The sequence below is a fragment of the Myxocyprinus asiaticus genome, chromosome 16, assembly GCF_019703515.2.
Source record: "Myxocyprinus asiaticus isolate MX2 ecotype Aquarium Trade chromosome 16, UBuf_Myxa_2, whole genome shotgun sequence".
Taxonomy (NCBI): Eukaryota; Metazoa; Chordata; class Actinopteri; order Cypriniformes; family Catostomidae; genus Myxocyprinus; species Myxocyprinus asiaticus.
In genome coordinates, this window is record NC_059359.1 from 17,862,361 (window position 1) to 17,882,245 (window position 19,885).

At 38.7% G+C, this 19,885-nt stretch overlaps 1 protein-coding gene across 5 annotated transcripts in view; it reads left to right on the forward strand.

Annotated features, from left to right (window-relative positions):
- LOC127453917 (ubiquitin carboxyl-terminal hydrolase 45-like) overlaps window positions 1–19,885 on the forward strand; it is a 79,906-nt gene that overhangs the window by 3,528 nt on the left and 56,493 nt on the right. For all 5 annotated transcript variants that reach the window (XM_051720693.1, XM_051720695.1, XM_051720696.1 and 2 more), the window contains exons 2-5: window positions 5,808–5,916; window positions 7,518–7,687; window positions 9,200–9,300; window positions 9,443–9,543. In XM_051720693.1, the coding sequence (XP_051576653.1) occupies window positions 5,814–5,916; window positions 7,518–7,687; window positions 9,200–9,300; window positions 9,443–9,543 (475 nt within the window). In that variant the 5' untranslated portion in view covers window positions 5,808–5,813. The remainder of the gene's footprint in view (window positions 1–5,807; window positions 5,917–7,517; window positions 7,688–9,199; window positions 9,301–9,442; window positions 9,544–19,885) is intronic.

Genomic DNA, 19,885 nt, shown 5'->3' on the forward strand with positions numbered 1-19,885 from the left:
TCCTCCATCGTGGACTCCAACAACGCCGTGTCTGAGTACAGGGCACTCTTCCTCCCATTTCTCGCTGGTCTATTGCCATAGATAGCGTCCATTTGGTTGAACCACTTCCACTTTCTTCTGTTTGAAGCACTCCGGCTGTTGTGTTCCTTGATGGTTCTGTAGTCACTTTTAAGTTTTTACACTGTTGGTAGGTCCGGTGGTAGTCATGTGTGGCCAACAGCTGAGACACTTCCTGAAAGACTTTTTGTTTCACGTCGTTTCGTTCATTGCTGACGAGAGGAACGTCTGCACCTCGTTTATTGACCACGGTGTGGTTTTGTGCACAGCCATTTCTTTTTACAATTCGAAAGTCACGTGAACAAATGATACTGCTATTGCTTTTGCTAACTTTAAAATTAGCGGGTTGATACCGAGGTGGTACTAAAAAAGGTACCAGGTACTATCCACAGTGGAAAACCCCTAAAAAGCGAGCAGAGTCGAGATGTGCCGTGCAGTGGAAAAGCCCCAATAGACAGCGGTTCTTTTTTGGGCTACCAAAAGAACCCGGAAGGGGCGGAGCATTTGTTTGTAAACAGTAACTTCATCTATAGCTATTGGCTATTCTCTCTTTATCCTCATTTATAGGGTTCCCACTTATAGGGTCATGGAAAACCTGTAATTATCAGTGGATTTTAAAATGAATGTTCCAACCCCGGAAAAGTCTTTGAATGTAATAAGGAATTTAAAATAAATGTCTCTAGGTATGCTCCGCTCTAAGTTTGAAACTGCTCTTTGTGAGTGACATATCAATAACTGTCATTTAAGATCCTTCTCTAGTAATCATGAATTACTGGAAAGGTATTGGAAATGAATTGGTTAAAAGGTGTGGGATCCCTGCTCTTAATGATTTGTTGGTTCAATATGAAGAACTTTTGTCAGGATCCTTACTATTCTAAACTGTATTCAAATCCATTAGTCTATAAACAGGGTTGGGAGGGTTACTTCTGAAATGTATTCCACTGCAGATTACTGAATACATGCAGTAAAATATAATTTGTTACGTATTCTGTTAGATTACTCAAGGTCAGTAATGTATTCTAAATACTTTGGTTTACTTCTTCAGCACTGGTAGATTTTTTCACTTGTTTTGACTATAAAAACTCTGCCAGTACAGTAAGACAAAATACACGTTAAAAATACATTCTCTGAAAAACTTAAATATCTTTTGCAGTGTTGTTTCTAAAACAAGATAAATCAAATTAATTTTGTTTTAAGGATTTTTAGATATTTTTACAGGAAAACAATACAAAAATTATTATCAAGAATACGATTTTTGCCCTAATATCAAAGGTCTTACTAGAAAAAAAAAAATTATGATCCAACGTGAATTTTCTTGATAAAAAAAAATATGATTGTGTCTGGTAACATGTGCATGTAAAATGGCTAGAAATAGCATTTTAGCTTAGCGTAAAGCTGACAATGTGCACAAGGTCTGTGTGCACGAATGAATGTAACACATCATAGTAAAGTGTTTCATCACTGTTCAAATGCACTTTGGATCGCATCATTTATATGTATAAATGTTTTCCATCTGAAAGGACTAAATATTAAATGAAACAAATGACAATAAAATGCAAAGTAATCTCTTTAGTAATCAAAATATGTTTGAATGTAACTGTATTCTAATTACCAATGATTTAAATTGTAACTGTAGTGGAATAGTTACTTATATTTTGTGTTTTAAATACGTAATCCCGTTACATGTATTCCATTACTCCCCAACACTGTCTATAAAGTTAATTTGTTACAGTATATGTGTGATTCAGCTAGAACTTGCACTGCTTTTTCTGTCCGTTGAGGTAACTCAACCCTATTTAGATATGAAGAAGTACTCTACAACTGTTATATTGTATATATTGTTCAGAGGTTTCATCAAACATGGATCAGATTAGGGTTAGTTTTACAGCTAGATGCAGATATGTTGTATTCTGTAGTGTTACTAAGAGCTCTCTGTTGTGTTTTCTAATTTACAGTTGAAGTCAGAAGTTTACATACACTTAAGTCGAAGTCATTAAAACAAATTTTTTAACCACTCCACAGATTTAATATTAGCAATATAGTTTTGGCAAGTCGTTTAGGACATCTACTTTGTGCATGACATGAGTAATTTTTCCAACAATTGTTTACAGACAGATTGTTTCAGTTTTAATTGACTTTATCACAATACCAGTGTGTCAGAATTGTACATACAATAAGTTAACTGTGCCTTTAAGCAGCTTGGAAAATTCCAGAAAATGATATCAAGCCTTCAGTCAATTAGCCAATTAGCTTCTGATAGGCTAATTGGCTAATCGAAGTCAATTGGAGGTGTACCTGTTGATGTATTTTAAGGCTTACCTTCAAACTCAGTGCCTCTTTGCTTGACATAATGGGAAAATCAAAAGAAATCAGCCAAGACCTCAGTAAAAAAAAATGTGGACATCCACAATCTGGTTCATCCTTGGGAGCAATTTCCAAATGCCTGAAGGTACCACATTCATCTGTAAAAACAATAGTACGCAAGTATAAACACCATGGGACCATGCAGCCATCATACTGCTCAGGAAGGAGACACATTCTGTCTCACAGAGATGAACATAGTTTGGTGCAAAAAGTGCAAATCAATCCCAGAACAACAGCAAAGGACCTTGTGTAGATGCTGGAGGAAACAGGTAGACAAGTATCTATATCCACAGTAAAACTAGTCCTATATCGATATAACCTGAAAGGCTGCTCAGCAAGGAAGAAGCCACTGCTCCAAAACCACCATAATAAAGCCCAACTACAGTTTGCAAGTGCACATGCGGACAAAGATCTTTTCTCCAAAATTTATTTTTGGAGAAATTTCCTCACATCTGATGAAACAAAATGGCCATAATGACCATCATTATGTTTGGAGGAAAAAGGGTGAGGCTTGCAAGCCGAAGAACACCATCCCAACCGTGAAGCATGGGGGTGTCAGCATCATGTTATGGCAGTGCTTTGCTGCAAGAGGGACTGGTGCACTTCACAAAATATATGGCATCATGAGGAAGGAAAATTATGTGGATATATTGAAGACAACATCTCAAGACATCAGCCATCAGCCAGGAAGTTAAAGCTTGGTCGCAAATGGGTCTTCCAAATGGACAATGACCCCAAGCATACCTCCAAAGTTGTGGCAAAATGGCTTAAGGACAACAAAGTCAAGGTATTGGAGTGGCCATCACAAAGCCCTGACCTCAATCCAATAGAAAATTTGTTGGCAGAACTGAAAAAGCATGTGTGAACAAGGAGGCCTACAAACCTGACTCGGTTACACCAGTTCTGTCAGGAGGAATGGGCCAAAATTCCAGCAACTTATTGTGAGAAGCTTGTGGAAGGCTAACCAAAATGTTTGTTAGAAACATTTAAACATTTAAAAGTTAAACAGTTTAAAGACAATGCTACCAAATACTAACAAAATGTATGTAAACTTCTGACCCACTGGGAATGTGATGAAAGAAATAAAAGCTGAAATAAATAATTATCTCTACTATTATTCTGACATTTCATTTATACCCTATTCTCCCAGTTTGGAATACCCAATTCCCACTACTTAGTAGGTCCTCATGGTGGCGTGGTTACTCACCTTCATCTGGGTGGCGGAGGACAAGTGTCAGTTACCTCTGCTTTGAGACAGTCAATCCACGCATCTTATCACGTGGCTCGTTGTGCATGACACTGTGGAGACTCCGCATGTGGAGGCTCATGCTACTCTCCACGATCCACGCACAACTTACCACGTGCCCCATTGAGAGTGAGAACCACTAATCTCGACCACAAGGAGGTTACCCCATGTGACTCTACTCTCCCTAGCAACTGGGCCAATTTGGTTGCTAAGGAGACCTGGCTGGAGTCACTCAGCACACCCTGGATTCGAACTCGCGACTCCAGGGGTGGGAGTCAGCGTCAGTACTCGCTGACCTACCCAGGCTATGACATTTCAGCTACGACATTTCACATTCTTAAAATAAAGTAGTAATCCTAACTGACCTAAGATAGGGAATGTTTTCTACGATTAAATGTCAGGAATTGTGAAATACTGAGTTTAAATGTATTTGGCTAAGGTATATTTAAACTTCTGACTTCATCTGTATATACCATAGAGCACAAAGCATGTAGTGCTATTTTGTCCTTTTGTGATAATTCATGAGTTTAACAATCTTAATAATTGTGTCTGGCTTCACAAGAGCACAATAATATCGCAATTAAATGAGCTATTACTAAATATTCCAACTCTATATTGTTTTACAAATGTTACAACACAACAATTTGTTAGGAAAAGACTAATTAGCGGCAAATACATTTTGTGTAGTCTGTATCAAAACTGTGCATTAACCTTCTTGATTGTAGGCATACAGTGGCAAGAAAAAGTATGTGAACCCTTTGGAATTACCTGCATTTATGTACAGGCCTAAATTTGTCTTAAAATCTGATTCAATCTTCATCTAAGTTACAGTAATGAACAAACACAATCTGTTTTAGCTAATAACACACAAATTATTGTATTTTTCTTGTACTATTGAATACATCGTTCAAACATTCACAGTGTAGGTTGGAAAAGTATGAGAACCACTAGGCTTATGCCATCAACAAAAGCTAATTAGAGTCAGGAGTTGGCAAACCTGGCATCCAATTAATGAAATGAGATTGGAGGTGTGGGTTACAGCTACTTTGACTTCTCAAAAACATTTTGAGTTTGCTATTATCAATAAGTATCTGCTGACGTGGACCATGCCTTGCAAAATAGAGATCTCAGAAGACCTGCAATCAAGAATTGTTGCGTTGCATAAAGCTAGAAAGGGATACAAAGTTATTTTGAAGAGCTTAGATATTCATTTGTCCACAGTTAGACAAATTGTCTTTAAATGGAGACTCTTCCTAGAAGTGGCCGTCCAGCCAAGATGACTCAAAGGGCACACTGAAGAATGCTCAGTGAGGTAAAAAAGAACCTTAGAGTGACAGCTAAAGACTTGAAGTAATCATTTGAACTGGTTAACATATCTGTTAATGAGTCTACTATACGGAAAACATTAAACGGAAACCGCTGCTTTCCAACAAAAATATTTTTGCGTGCCTGAAGTTTACCAAGACCACCTTGACACTCCACAACGCTACTGGGAAAATATTTAGTAGACTGATGAAACTAAGGTTGAATTGTTTGGGAGGAACACACAGCACTACGTATGGCGTAAAAAAAGGCACCTCATACCAACATGAAAACATCATCCCAACGGTGAAGTACGATGGAGGGAGCATCGTGATTAGGGGCTGCTTTGCTGCTCCGGGGCCTGGACCGCTTGCCATCATTGAGGGAAAAATTAATTCCCAAGTTTTCCCAAGCAGGACAATGACCCTAAACAAAGTAAATTCACTACAGAATGGCTTCAAAAAAGAAAATCCACCTTTTGGAGTGGCCCAGTCAGAGCCCAGACCTTAACCCAATAGAGATGCTGTAAAATGCCCTCAAGACAGTCGTTCACACCAGATATCCTAAGAATATGGCTGAACAGAAGCAGTTCTGTAAGGAAGAATTGTCCAAAATTCCTTCTAAACATTGTGCGGGTCGTTTTGTGTTTGTCTATACTTATGACTTTGATGAAGATGAGATCACATTTTATGACCAATTAATGCAGAAAACCAGCTAATTCCAAAGGACTCACATACTTTTTCTTGCCACTGTATGTCTTGTGTGTAAATATTGAGAATATTAGGCTATACTCTAAACTGTACTATGGGCTCTACTTAGTGAGTGACTTTTTTCCTAGATACAAATGCGGCTGAAGGACCCCTTCTCTTTAAAAACGCCAGACATGACCAAGCGGTCTAACAAGCCAAAGAAGCCTTGCGATGAAGACTCATCCGATGAGGTTGGCGGTAAGGCAAGGTTTTAAAGTCATTTCTCATGCATGTACATTTTAGGGTACATTTGAATCACAGAGAAGCATCCAAAGTAGTGTTGTCAGAAGTACCGTGTAACAGTTCAAAGGCGGGCAAGGAGGAGGTGGGAATCGGCTGAACAATAAACATAAACTTTAATGATATAAATGAACTTAAAACAACATAAAACATAAGGACACAGACACACATGCAGCACGGCCACTTGCGTCTCTCTTTAACTGGTGCCCCCGGCTGCCCTTTATCTTGTTCTCCCGCAGATCAGCTGATTCAGTGCCGGCTGGTACTATCACGGCCCGGCCACGCCCTCCTCCTCATCACATACCGGTACTTTGGTACCAAGTCGATACTAAAATAGAAAAGATGTAATGATACAAGTGTTTCTGCAGTACCGGTAGTACCGAGCACCGAATCTGTCCGTACCAGCGGGCAATATGACTGACACACAAGCTCACAAGCTTATTTTGAACGCATGCTCTGTTACTTCTTTTACACTGAAATGGACAATTAATCCAAGTGACATGTCCTAGTGTGATTTATTAAACCGCTGAAGGCTGCAATCTTAGCGTGGATGAGCTGCATACTTTAAATTAATGTATAAATCCGACCGCTCAAACACTAGAAACTGCACAGATATTGAGAATCATTCACATTGTTTGAGATGATAGAGCAGAGCACTAATCTACTGTGAACCACGCAGCACATGTAAACTATATATTTATACGTATACTGTATAATTTATATAGCATTTAAAACAACAGTGTTGACCAAAGTGCTTCACAGTATTAAAATTTAAAACATAACATTTGAAAATTGCCACATATACAAACACCAGTAGTCTAAAATACAAACACTCCAAAACTGTGTCCTACATTTCATTTGTCAGACTCAAAGAACAGTGTAAACAGATGAGATTTCAGACATGACTTAAAAGTCTTCGATGATCACACTGGACCATGTTTATCTGTAAAAGTGAAGCTTCCAGCAAAAAAACACACATATTAATAAAAGCACGATTCAAAATAAAAGCTTGATGCTTGAAATTGAAGAAATTAAATTAAACATTTTATAAAAATATATTACAACTTTATAGTCAAATGTAATATTATCTGTAATAATAATATTAATAATAACAATAATTAATAAATTTTTCACAAGCAAGGCAGCTGCTGAATAAAAGTTTGGCAAAAAAAATGCAATGACATGTTAAGTTATTTTTTTACTTATTAAAATTTTTAAGAATGAATGATTAGACACCATTTTGATGATTAAATTAAATTAAACTTTAAAACATTTTCTGGAAAATAATAATTATTAAACTATAATTATTAAAATAATTGTTAAAAATAAATAAACTTATGAGTTCAACAGCACATTATCATATTAGCATATTTTTGCTGTGGTTTCGAAATGGGTATCGAGAACCGTGAAATTTCACTGGTATCGGTACCGACTACTGAAATTTTGGTACTGTGACAACACTAAAGACATTAAAAGACCATGCATGTTATTCCCCTTATAACACTGGGCATTTACTTTCAGATTATGGGTAATGGAGTTGTTGTTCTTGTGGCTTCTAGGGCTGACGTGCCAGCATGTGAGCAGGGCTGTGGACCTCAGCTCAGTGAAGAAGGCAGTGACAGGAAGCCTGTGGTCAGTGTGCTGCGAATGCCTTAAAGAAAGGAATATATTCGAGGGGGAATCAGTAGGAGCACATGACATTTTTGTGTGCCTTAAGTGTGGGTTCCAGGTAAGATTGTCTTACTTTGATGGACTTGGGATGGGTTTTTTGATGGATTAGGGATGAGCATTTTGTGCACTCAAGTACTTGAAGTAATTACTTTAAGTACTCGTCAAGTACAGATTACGTTATAAAAGCCTATAATATTGAATAGGCGAGACACTGGAACATCAAGACGCAATGCAGCAGCCAAAGGCATTTGTCTGACATACATAATCACTGAGCACTTTATTAGAAACACCTGTAAACCTACTTATTCATGGGTGGGGGGCATTTACATCATGTTCATACTGTATACACTCAATGCGCACTTTATTAGGAACACTATGGTCCTAATAAATTGCCAGACCTGGTCTTAGGCTGTTGTAGCCCATCCGCATCAAGGTTTGATGTGTTGTACATTCTAAGATGCTATTCTGCTAACTACAATTTTACAGAGTGGTTATCTGAGTTACTGTAGCTTTTCTGTCAGCTCGAACCAGTCTGGCCATTCTCCGTTGACCTCTCATCAGCAAGGTGTTTCCGTCAGTAGAACTGCTGCTCACTGGATGTTTTTTGTTTTGGCACCATTCTGAGTAAACTCTAGAGACTGTTGTGCATGAAAATCCCAGGAGATCAGCAGTTACAGAAATACTCAAACCAGCCAGTCTGGCACCAACAATCATGCAATGGTCGAAATCACTGAGATCACATTCTTTCTCCATTCTGATGGTTAATGTGAACATTAACTGAAGCTCCTGACCCATATCTGTGAGATTTTATGCATTGCACTGCTGCCACACGATTAGCTGATTAGGTAATCGCATGAATAAGTAGGTTTACAGGTGTTTCTAATAAAGTGCTCAGTGATTATGTATGTCAGACAAATGCCTTTGGCTGCTGCATTGCGTCTTGATGTTCCAGTGTCTCGCCTATTCAATATTATAGGCTTTTATAACGTAATCTGTTACAAAAAGTACAAAAGATGGCATAATCTAAATATAATGCATCATATTTTGTCATTATGTGAAGATTCGCTGGCCAACTCAATGAAAGAATGCTCAGAAAGCATGTTTGCTCTATCTTCAGTTTACCATAGAAATCTTAGTAAGCGTGCACAACTGTTGTCATCACTGCTGGCTGAACCGTGTATTTGCAAATATTCATTATCTGTTCAATAATTTTTTTGGCTTGACTGAAGACGCCATAACCATTGTGTTTTTAATACACCATGTGAAGTTGAAAATAATTTTAAAGACCCTGCATTCTGTTCTAGTCTTCGGGGCTGCGGCTGAAAAATGGGAGAACCATGGCATTGTTCTTTCCCTGCTTTCCGCGACCCAGTCCAAATAGACCTGTGACCCACTTTTGGATCATGACCCACCAGTTGAGAAACACTGCTTTAGGCTGTACAACAGCACATTTGGGAGTACAGAATTGCTAAAAATGTACACCAAATCTCGCCGAGTAATGATCCGAGTAACTTTTTTTTTTCCTGTTGAAAGAATATATGAACCTTGCTGTTGTGTTTCACCCTTTCAGGGCTGTAACCAAGCAGAAACTCAGCATTCCACAAAACACCAGCAAGCTCATCACTTTGACTCTCACTGTATCACCATCAGCCTCACTACATGGAAGGCCTGGTAAGATGAAATTGATGATATTGTATCAGTTTTCGATCACCAAATAGACCATCTAGTCTAGGACCTTAAAGATAAAATAAATTTAACCTTAATTGAAACATCAGATGATGGTCATTCAGCTGCCATTTGATCTCTTTAACAGGTGCTTTGAATGTAAGGAAGAGCTCTCAATTCACTGCAATAAAAAGTCCCTGGCTCAGACTCTGGACTTCCTGCAGAAGCACTCAGCAAAGGCCACCTCAGGTAGTTCTTAATCCACAGCAAAACAAGACAAAATGTGGCTTTATCCTAAATTAAAGGAAAACACAGTCTGTTCTTTGTTAGGGCTGATTCTTCTCTGTAAATCTCTGATTTGTTTAGAGCTTTTAGAAGGTCAAATTAGAGCTGGGGTTTCTTTCAAACAGCTCTTTTTCAGGCCTCTCATTGTTTCTCTGCATACTGCTATGTTGGCACATTGACATCTGTTGGCCACTAACCTTTGACCTGGGATTACTAGTTTTTATGTTTCCATATACAATTAAGACAGACGTTTTATCATACAGTCTTTAGGTGACCTGAAAGCACTGCACTGATTTTCATTGACATAAATCTGCTGGGTTTCCCTCACTGTGCTCTCCTGTATGCAGTTCAATTAAATTTGATTTGTTTAGTGCTTTTCAGAATCAGAATCAGAATGAGCTTTATTGCCAAGTATGCTTACACACATACATAAGGAATTTGTCATGGTGACAGAAGCTTCCAGTGCAAAGAGAAATGCATACACCTTGCATACTGTTCCAAAGCAGCTTTACAAAGAATAGTGCCTTACAACCCCCAGTGAGCAAGCCAAAGGTGACAATGGAAAACTCTAATGTTTAAATTGGATGAAGAAGAAACCTTGAGAAGAACCCAGACCCCTGCCTGGCACGTTTAAACAAATTTATATAAACATAGATACTCTTTATACATCTTATTTGGACAGATACAATCCAGTCACAGAATATTTATGATAGTATTGTCTAACTAATTTATTAAGTTAAATTTAATTATGAATTAATGTAAGAAATGAGTCCAGCCTGTGACTATAGGATCCTGTGCGTTTTTAAAAACGGCAATAATAATAAAGAGCTCGGCAAAGACACACTTCAGTGACACACTGAGTTTAGCTGTGACTTGCCTTTGACAAATAATGTATTAAACTCTGATACTGGAAACACAAGCTATTGATTCAGCCTTTAGCTCTTACTCAGTTTGTTACCGAGCTATAATTGTCTGACACTTCTGCCAAAGCTCCTTGGCTCCACCTAGAGTTCCAACAGTTTTACTGCCTTGGACATAATGATGGAATTCTTCTGCTACTCTGCGTACTTTATATAACAAAGTTTACTCTCTAGTGCACAAGGGTTGATAGACTGGATTTTTACATTTTGTTTTAGATATTTCTGAGTGCTAAGCCACAAACCATCACCATTATCGCCCTTAAGCAAGGTGCTTAATCCTGATTGTTTGAGTGGGACTGTCCCTGTAAAAAGTGTACAATATTCTTACACAGCATAGCTTTGTACTTTTAAAAGCAGTGTATTGATACTATTGAACTTATAGGAACACACAGTTTTATATTTTAAAACTCATTGCTTATTTGAAACAAAGCACTACACGCTACAGTACGTCCTCTGCTACAACTGGTTTTACTTGCGAAACTTTAGAGCTTAGTATGAGAAGCCATTTAGTATGAGTTCCAACCCTGTTTCTAAGTTCAGTGGGTAAGATTTATTGTTTCCAGGGATGTCAAATTCAAGCATGGCATGGTTAACAGCATCATAGGAAGTTTATTCTGATTTTGATTTCTCCATTTTCTCCCTTTGATTTAGGTCTTATTAGGGGTTTTTAATTGAATGAATCTCATGAAATGTTAAAAATGTTTCCACAACAAGGTCATATTTCACCTCACCAGAAAATTAAGCCTATTTTTGGGGCCATTGAGATTTTTTTGCATTGCAACATTACTTTCATGATAGTTAAGGACATTGATCAGTATTTACTATAACATTATATTAATCAGAATTTCCTTCCAAAACAGCAAAATCTGTACATTATTCCAAACTTTTGGCCGCCAGTGCATATATGTTTTTTTATTTAGACTTTGGAGTGAAATGTGACCTGAGCATGATTTTTACTGGTTTTGTGAGATTCACTCAATAAACTTGTAAGGCCTGGTTTAAGTTATGAGGACCTGCAGCAGTAGAATTGAGTATGAACATTATGATGTGGAGGGATTGTTGTGAAGAAACCACCTTAATTACCTTCAGTAGCTGAATCACTCGCTTACAGTCTTGTGTCGTTGTGCTACAGTAAAAGATGTGCATGTCAGCTTTATTCTCTTTATTCAAGTTTCAATTAAGTGCCATGCATGAAAGGCAGCTGGTTTTCTCTGGTATGGAAGATTAGAAATCTCATCCACAGGAATGTAAATATAACCAAACTTAATTTAATTTTGTTTTTAAAGTGGCAGTGTGTAATTTCTGCGGTACTAGTATCACCAAACAGAATTGCAACTATAATGACTGTTTCCCAAATCTCCCCCGGAGATCCATTTCCATTGTTCACCAAACAGTCCTTCCCCAAACTCATGCCATTATTTGAGACAGTGTTGCTATATCAAGCCACTCAAACACACAGTGCAACATTAGAAGTACCACAGAGCCAAAGCGTTCAAACTTTTATATGAAAGAAATCAGCCTTCAATTGGTTTTGTGCTCACAGGGACACAGGTTCGAATCTGTCTTTCATTCTGTTCGATCCCATTCCCCCTCTCTCTCCCCTTACTGTCCTTCAAGTTAAAGGGGAAAAGCCTGTGTTCAGAAATTAAGAAAATATGTTTAAATTAAACACAGGGAGAGATTATAATGCTTTGATAATAAATGTGGAGGTCTTGAGATTTTAATAATTTATTAATATTCTTGTTTTTCTTAGTGCTCAACAAAGCTTTCACATAGCAATGAAATATAATACCACTTTGTCCTTGTGCGATACTTAACAGTCCTTGAATCAGTTTCTGTCCCTATAAAGCTACGCTCAGCCTAACTGGTCTCCCGCCACTCAAGCGGCTGTGCAAAGCTTCCACACAGCCAGGCTCTTGCTGCAGAAGCTGTGCTCCAGTTCTGTTACTGCCGCATGGCTGCGCTCATTAATGGCATTAGGCGCTTGAGTGGTGCTCCGTGGCCGGATTCCCTGAAGAACCCATGTGGTTTAATCCATGTCCTTTTTGGAACTTAAGTGTTGGACCCCATTGACTTTCATTAAATGTATATAGTCACATCATATCTCCATCAAAATATCTTCATTTGTGTTCCGCTGTATAAAGAAAGTCATACAAGTTTGAGATGACAAGTGGGTGAGTAATTGATGAGAGAATTATCATTTTTAAGTTAACTATTCCTTTAACTGTAACATTAATAAAAACTAGAATTCCTAATTCTTGACCACAGAGGATGGTCTTATATCAGAGCCACATATTGGTGGTCGTCACCTGATGAATGTTCGTAATCTCATTTGGTACTGTATTTGGCAAGTCTGATGGATTCTCAGAGCCTATAAACTCAAAGAACACAGAGAGAATGGAATATCCCATAGACAGTCGCCCATTTTGTGATTTTCCTTTGGTGAGAGAAGGACCAGAAGTTAGCTGGTGGTGGTCTGTGGTGTTGGGCCAGAGTTGGGCCACCTCCAGCCCACGCCCTTCTCAGCCAGCTCTTTAAATTACCTGTTGCCATTCTTCTGTGCTCATTGTTCCAGGCAGGCTGACTAAATGAGGGGGAAACGGGCTCCCATTGTGGCTGTGAAATGGACTGACGTTGGCATAGAGGAGCTGGTGAAATTGCATTTCTGCAATATTTGAAGGTTTTTTTTTTTTTTAGACAGAGACTGTTGTTGTATTTGCTTTTTCTCATAGACCCACATCACAAAAGAGCCCCAGCAAGAATTTTCCAGAATCCATAATAGTTTTCCAAGAGGGAGAAGAAAAAAAAATCTATTAACTGCGCTTTCTCACCAAAAAGGCCTTCAGCTCAAGTACCAGAGACTTGGTAGAAAAAGACTTGACCTCAGAGAGCCAGGCTTGCACTTGAAACACAGCTGGGGAGGCTTTGTTTGAGGAAATTAAAATGTTTTTTTCTTCCAGTAGGCATCGGACTATGGCACATGCAGCAGTTGAGACTTCATTTTCTCATATTGATTTTCGTGTGGCTTATATTCATTATTTTATATTTCATGAGGTGAGAGTTCAGACTTATTTTGCTTTAAATATCTTTATTAATTTATTTTTAATATTTAATTTTTATAATAATAATATATATTTTTGTATTATTAAATAATCATGAATAAAGCAGTATAATGAAGTGACTCATGTTTCCAGTAATTGTGCATTCTAATGAGGTCTTTTGCAACCTATTCTGAACTGTTCCTTTGATCAATAGGTAAAACCAGTCTTCAACAGGTCAGCACTGGGACAGTTACATTTGGATGCAAGTCTTTGAAAGTCAAGTTTTTTAAACCTATTAGTTGAAATTTTATGTGTTTTTATGGTTTTTAAATATCGTTTTACATTCAATTAAATCTGTCGTTGTTGGGTTTTACTGCCAAGTCTAAATGGTTAGCCTCGGGTGAGAGAATGCTCTTCTATTTAGGTCAATCCAGGGCCAACATCAACAGCACATTTCTGTGTGTGTGTGTGCATTTGTACTAAAGAAATAAGACGTTGGATATCCTTGGCCTCAGATGGCAATGAAGCACGGTTTTCATGCCCCATGGTCACAACAAATTAACAAATTAATTAGACATTTGGTGTTGCATGGCCTTCCTGATGACTGCTTGCTGTCTTCAGCCTGAGGAGAGCTGTCCTTTAATTTGTGAAAAAAAAAAAAAAAAAAAAAAGAAAGATATTAAATAGTGGGCATGTTCAGTGCATTCAGTGCTGTCAATCTATGCTTGACTCTTTTCGAAAAAGTTCTCCACTGCAATGCCACAAACAATTGATATGTTTGTGACCCTTTTTTGATGCTTTTCTTGGAGCATCAATGACTTGGAGCACTAGTTTTATGGCCTTTTTAGAGTCATGTATACAAGAAATGGTTATCAATATTTAATTCTCTAAGGGTGTGTTCACACTTGGCAGATTTGGTTCGATTAAAACGAACTCTGGTGCGATTGCACTGTTAGTGCGGTTCATCTGAACAAGTGTGAACGCTGCCACTCGAACCTTGGTGCGCACCAAATAAGCGGACCGAGACCGCCTGAATAGTGGGTCTCGGTCCGCTTCCAAACGAACTCTGGTGCGGTTTGATTGATATATGAACGCAACATGGACCAAAGACGTCTAAATGGACCAAAAACAGGAAGTAATTTGCCTAATACTGACCTCAAGCATACCTGGTTCTTCTCATCATAGGAGCTATGTTGCCCATTGCAGTTCGGTACAGGCATTGGAACCGCCGTCAGCCGTCCTTGCAGCATATCTTTGTTTGTGTGTGCAACAGAGGAATTCCTGGTGCAGTTTTGACTCCTTTACACATTTTATTAGCTCTTCATTTGTTCTCAGCTGGTAAAAATACCACCATATATACATACAGGTGCATCTCAATAAATTAGAATGTCGTGGAAAAGTTCATTTATTTCAGTAATTCAACTCAGATTGTGAAACTCGTGTATTAAATAAATTCAATGCACACAGACTGAAGTAGTTTAAGTCTTTGGTTCTTTTAATTGTGATGATTTTGGCTCACATTTAACAAAAACCCACCAATTCACTATCTCAAAAAATTAGAATATGGTGACATGCCAATCAGCTAATCAACTCAAAACACCTGCAAAGGTTTCCTGAGCCTCCAAAATGGTCTCTCAGTTTGGTTCACTAGGCTACACAATCATGGGGAAGACTGCTGATCTGACAGTTGTCCAGAAGACAATCATTGACACCCTTCACAAGGAGGGTAAGCCACAAACAATCATTGCCAAAGAAGCTGGCTGTTCACAGAGTGCTGTATCCAAGCATGTAAACAGAAAGTTGAGTGGAAGGAAAAAGTGTGGAAGAAAAAGATGCACAACCAACCGAGAGAACCGCAGCCTTATGATTGTCAAGCAAAATCGATTCAAGAATTTGGGTGAACTTCACAAGGAATGGACTGAGGCTGGGGTCAAGGCATCAAGATCCACCACACACAGACACTACAGTTGTCGTATTCCTCTTGTCAAGCCACTCCTGAACCACAGACAACGTCAGAGGCGTCTTACCTGGGCTAAGGAGAAGAAGAACTGGACTGTTGCCCAATGGTCCAAAGTCCTCTTTTCAGATGAGAGCAAGTTTTGTATTTCATTTGGAAACCAAGGTCCTAGAGTCTGGAGGAAGGGTGGAGAAGCTCATAGCCCAAGTTGCTTGAAGTCCAGTGTTAAGTTTCCACAGTCTGTGATGATTTGAGGTGCAATGTCATCTGCTGGTGTTGGTCCATTGTGTTTTTTGAAAACCAAAGTCACTGCACCCGTTTACCAAGAAATTTTGGAGCACTTCATGCTTCCTTCTGCTGACCAGCTTTTTAAAGATGCTGATTTCATTTTCCAGCAGGATTTGGCACCTGCCCACACTGCCAAAAGCACCAAAAGTTGGTTAAATGACCATGGTGTTGGTGTGCTTGACTGGCCAGCAAACTCACCAGACCTGAACCCCATAGAGAATCTATGGGGTATTGTCAAGAGGAAAATGAGAAACAAGAGACCAAAAAATGCAGATGAGCTGAAGGCCACTGTCAAAGAAACCTGGGCTTCCATACCACCTCAGCAGTGCCACAAACTGATCACCTCCATGCCACGCCGAATTGAGGCAGTAATTAAAGCAAAAGGAGCCCCTACCAAGTATTGAGTACATATACAGTAAATAAACATACTTTCCAGAAGGCCAACAATTCACTAAAAATGTTTTTTTTATTGGTCTTATGATGTATTCTAATTTTTTGAGATAGTGAATTGGTGGGTTTTTGTTAAATGTGAGCCAAAATCATCACAATTAAAAGAACCAAAGACTTAAACTACTTCAGTCTGTGAGCATTGAATTTATTTAATACACGAGTTTCACAATTTGAGTTGAATTACTGAAATAAATGAACTTTTCCACGACATTCTAATTTATTGAGATGCACCTGTATATAAATCTAATGAGTGCATTTTGCCCAGCAGCCAGCATTGTTTTGGATGTTCGGCAAGTTCCGTCACAAAATATATGTCATAAAAGCTGTCCAATCAGGTTGTGACCTTATGCTTATGCCTTTTGTTTTGTATCTTTAGGTTCGGTGTTAAAAATGCCAGTGTGAACGCTAAGCGAACCAGGACTAAATGTATAATTTTCTTTTTTGGTCCGGACCAAGAGAACCGAACTACAAGTGTGAACACACCTTTAGTGTGGTCTTCTCTCAATGACAAACTGTCACATTTGTGGTTTCCGTAATGTACATAAAATTCTATCAAACTGCAGTTGCTCAGTTGGGTTGCATTGTACTTGTTTTGCCTCAAAGTTCCTATGAAAGATCAAATTCACGTTCCGTTCTCTTTGGCACTTGTGTGTTTGGAAAGGGCTGGGTGGGGAGGAGTAGAGTGGATCGCTGATCGTTTAGGCTGCCCTGGGGACATGCTCCACAGTGTCACTCATGCCCATATTCGGTGGCTGAGCAAGGAGAGCCAGGTGGTTGTGCCGTGTGCGGGACAGTCAAGCGTGGCAGTGGTGCATGCTGACATTTGCCTTCACTAACTGCTGCAGGGAGAGGAAAAATCTGTTTTTCCATATGCTTGTTCAGGCCCCCCCTCCCCACAACCACCTCCCACAGTCCCCTCTACACATCTTCTTCCCTGCCTTGCTGGCAGATGGCTCTGAACATTGTTTACCTTGATCGGCGGTCCCAGATGCGAGGTGACTCCATAGGCATTCCCAATCCGCACATTTTATTCTCCTGTTTCATTCAAAAAATGGGCTTAAAAAACACACACACTTGTATTACAAAAAGTAACCTCCCCCTCCCCTCACTCTTTCACTTATCCTCACTCGTTCTTCTGTTTGTTTGTTGTATGGGCTTTGCAGAGCGACACCGTTGTCCACACTTGTTTGCACTGCGGTGTATGTGGACATATGGGCTCCCTCCCAAATGGCTGTGTGGACAACTTCCAGATGTTTTCGTATGGGGCTCCAGATGCTTTTGGCTCCACTTTAGAATAGCAACACTCCAGTCTATTGTTCTGATGCCTGATTAACTCTTGTGAGAAAATGACGAGGGGCACAGAAGCTGCCCACTTCAGATTTTAATGGATTAATTTTTTCAAGCTGAGCCGTTGTCAGTTTAAAGGGAAAGTTCACCCAAAAATAATTTAGAAATTCTGTCATCATTTACTCTTACCCTCATGTTGTCCCAATCCTGTATTACTTCTCGAACACAAAAAGATATATTGGGCAGAATATTAGCTTAAGTTACCATTCACTTTCATTGACAGGAAAAAGATGCAATGAAAGAAAGGAAAAGAAAGTAAAGCAAGTAGGTAAAAAGTGAGTAAATGATGAGAAAAATTTTCATATTTGTAATTATAATTTTATTTATTTATCACACATTATACATTTTGCACATATACAGTGAAATTATTTTTTTCACATATCCCAGCTAAGCTGGGGTCAGAGCGCAGGGTCAGCCATGATACAGCGCCCCTGGAGCAGATAGGGCCTTGCTCAAGGGCCCAACAGTGGCATCTTTGCAATGCTGGGGCTTGAACCCCCAACCTTCTGATCAGTAACCCAGAGCCTTAACTGCTGAGCCACCACTGCCCCTGGTGGTGACTGTCCAAGGTTTAACACTACGCCAGTTTGTGGGTGTTAAAGACAGTGGGTGTCTTTGGTTCTGCTTAAAATTTGGGTCAGCTCTGGTGAGCATTTTTGCACAAAGGCAAAACCAATTTACTTCTTGAATCAGAGAACATAGTTTGACAATGGGCCAATGCGGCAATATGGATTCAAAGGGGGGACAAAAACATGATAAAGCTGTGGACACAGGAATGTCAGTTCAACCTGAAAGACATTTCATGACATTTCATGTTGTTTTTTACTTATCTATTGAATTCCAGTTCTCAGAAATGACTTTGTGTCCAACACTTAGTGTCCCTTGTTCGTGATTGACTGATATTTTTTTTTTTTTTTTTTTTAACTAAGGCACCTGGTATTGTCCAGCAGAGATTCATCTTAGGCAGGTCTTGAGTTGACCTCGACTTACGTGCAAACATCCCCCATCTGCACAGGCATTCAACAGCCTTACATGTCTATGATTGTAAGTTAAAGGTTTATACAAGTGTTTTGGTTTTGTGTAGTTTGTCCAAAAGATGACTTTCAACCTTTCACTTTTCATCTTAGTTAGTATTTGTAGCTCTTTCCAATATTGAAGAGGCAGGGAGAAATCAATGCAAAGGCATGTAAACATCACACCTACATAAACTACTATGTGATTTTCTTCACTTTCCTAAACAGAAATCATTCATGCAAGAATAAACCAATTGGGGCACAAGAATAAGGCATATTACAGACAGTAGACATGTACAAAACCTGCACTGTGTATATAATATCAGTTACTTATGCTCATTTACAAGTTATTTGACTTATAGAGGCCTGAGTTTCCATCCTTGTTGTTTTAATCTGACAAAACTTATACTGGTGTATGCGAAAATCTAATGGTAGATGCGAAAATCTAGCGACTCAAATTAAAAGCAAAACTATTTTTAATTCCAAGTCTTCCACTCTGTGGCATTTTTGGGTTGCTGCCTGCAATTTTTCACACTCAAATGTAAAAGCTCACCATTTACACGAACTGTGGACTAATTGGCAAAAATTGGTCCAATTTTTTCAGAACTCACAGACAAGTAAAAAAAAAAAAGGCTATTTTTTTTTTTTTTTTTTTTTTTAAACTGCCAAAGATAAAAACAAATAAGCAAAAAATGAGAACCTTTTTTTTCCTCTGATAGAGAGAGATAAAAATGTCAAAACAAAGGGACATTCTTAAACATTACTGTAGATGGTTGGGTACCATCTCTTTCACTAATACAACTGTCAAACTGTGCTGGTTAGGATACAGTAAGTATGTTTATTTCCCTGAAACAGCCCTTCTATTTGCTGGTGCATAAATAGCAGTGTAATTCAGTGTAAATAGTAGGATTTGTAAGAGGCGAGTAGCACCAGCTTGGCTTTCTCTCTCATTCTCAGTGCCTGGGGTGCTTGCAGTTGTTTAGTTCGTTAATGCTTAAGTATTCTCCTTGAAGTGGTGTGAATGAGGATAGAATTTTAAAAAATGAGCAAGAAGCTGTTCTTTGATTCAGCCTTTTTAATAGGACTTATTCACAGCCTTTTTGCAAATTTTATGTTTACTGCCTTTGGGTTAGCAATGCATGACAATTGTAACATTACACAAACATACAGTACATAAGTAGTGTATGTTCAGCACTGTAAACCCTGTTCTGTCTTCCCTATCAGTTCAGTTCTTCTTGTATTTATTCTTGACTCGTTTTATTTGTCTTCTTTTTCTCCATCGAGAGAGTT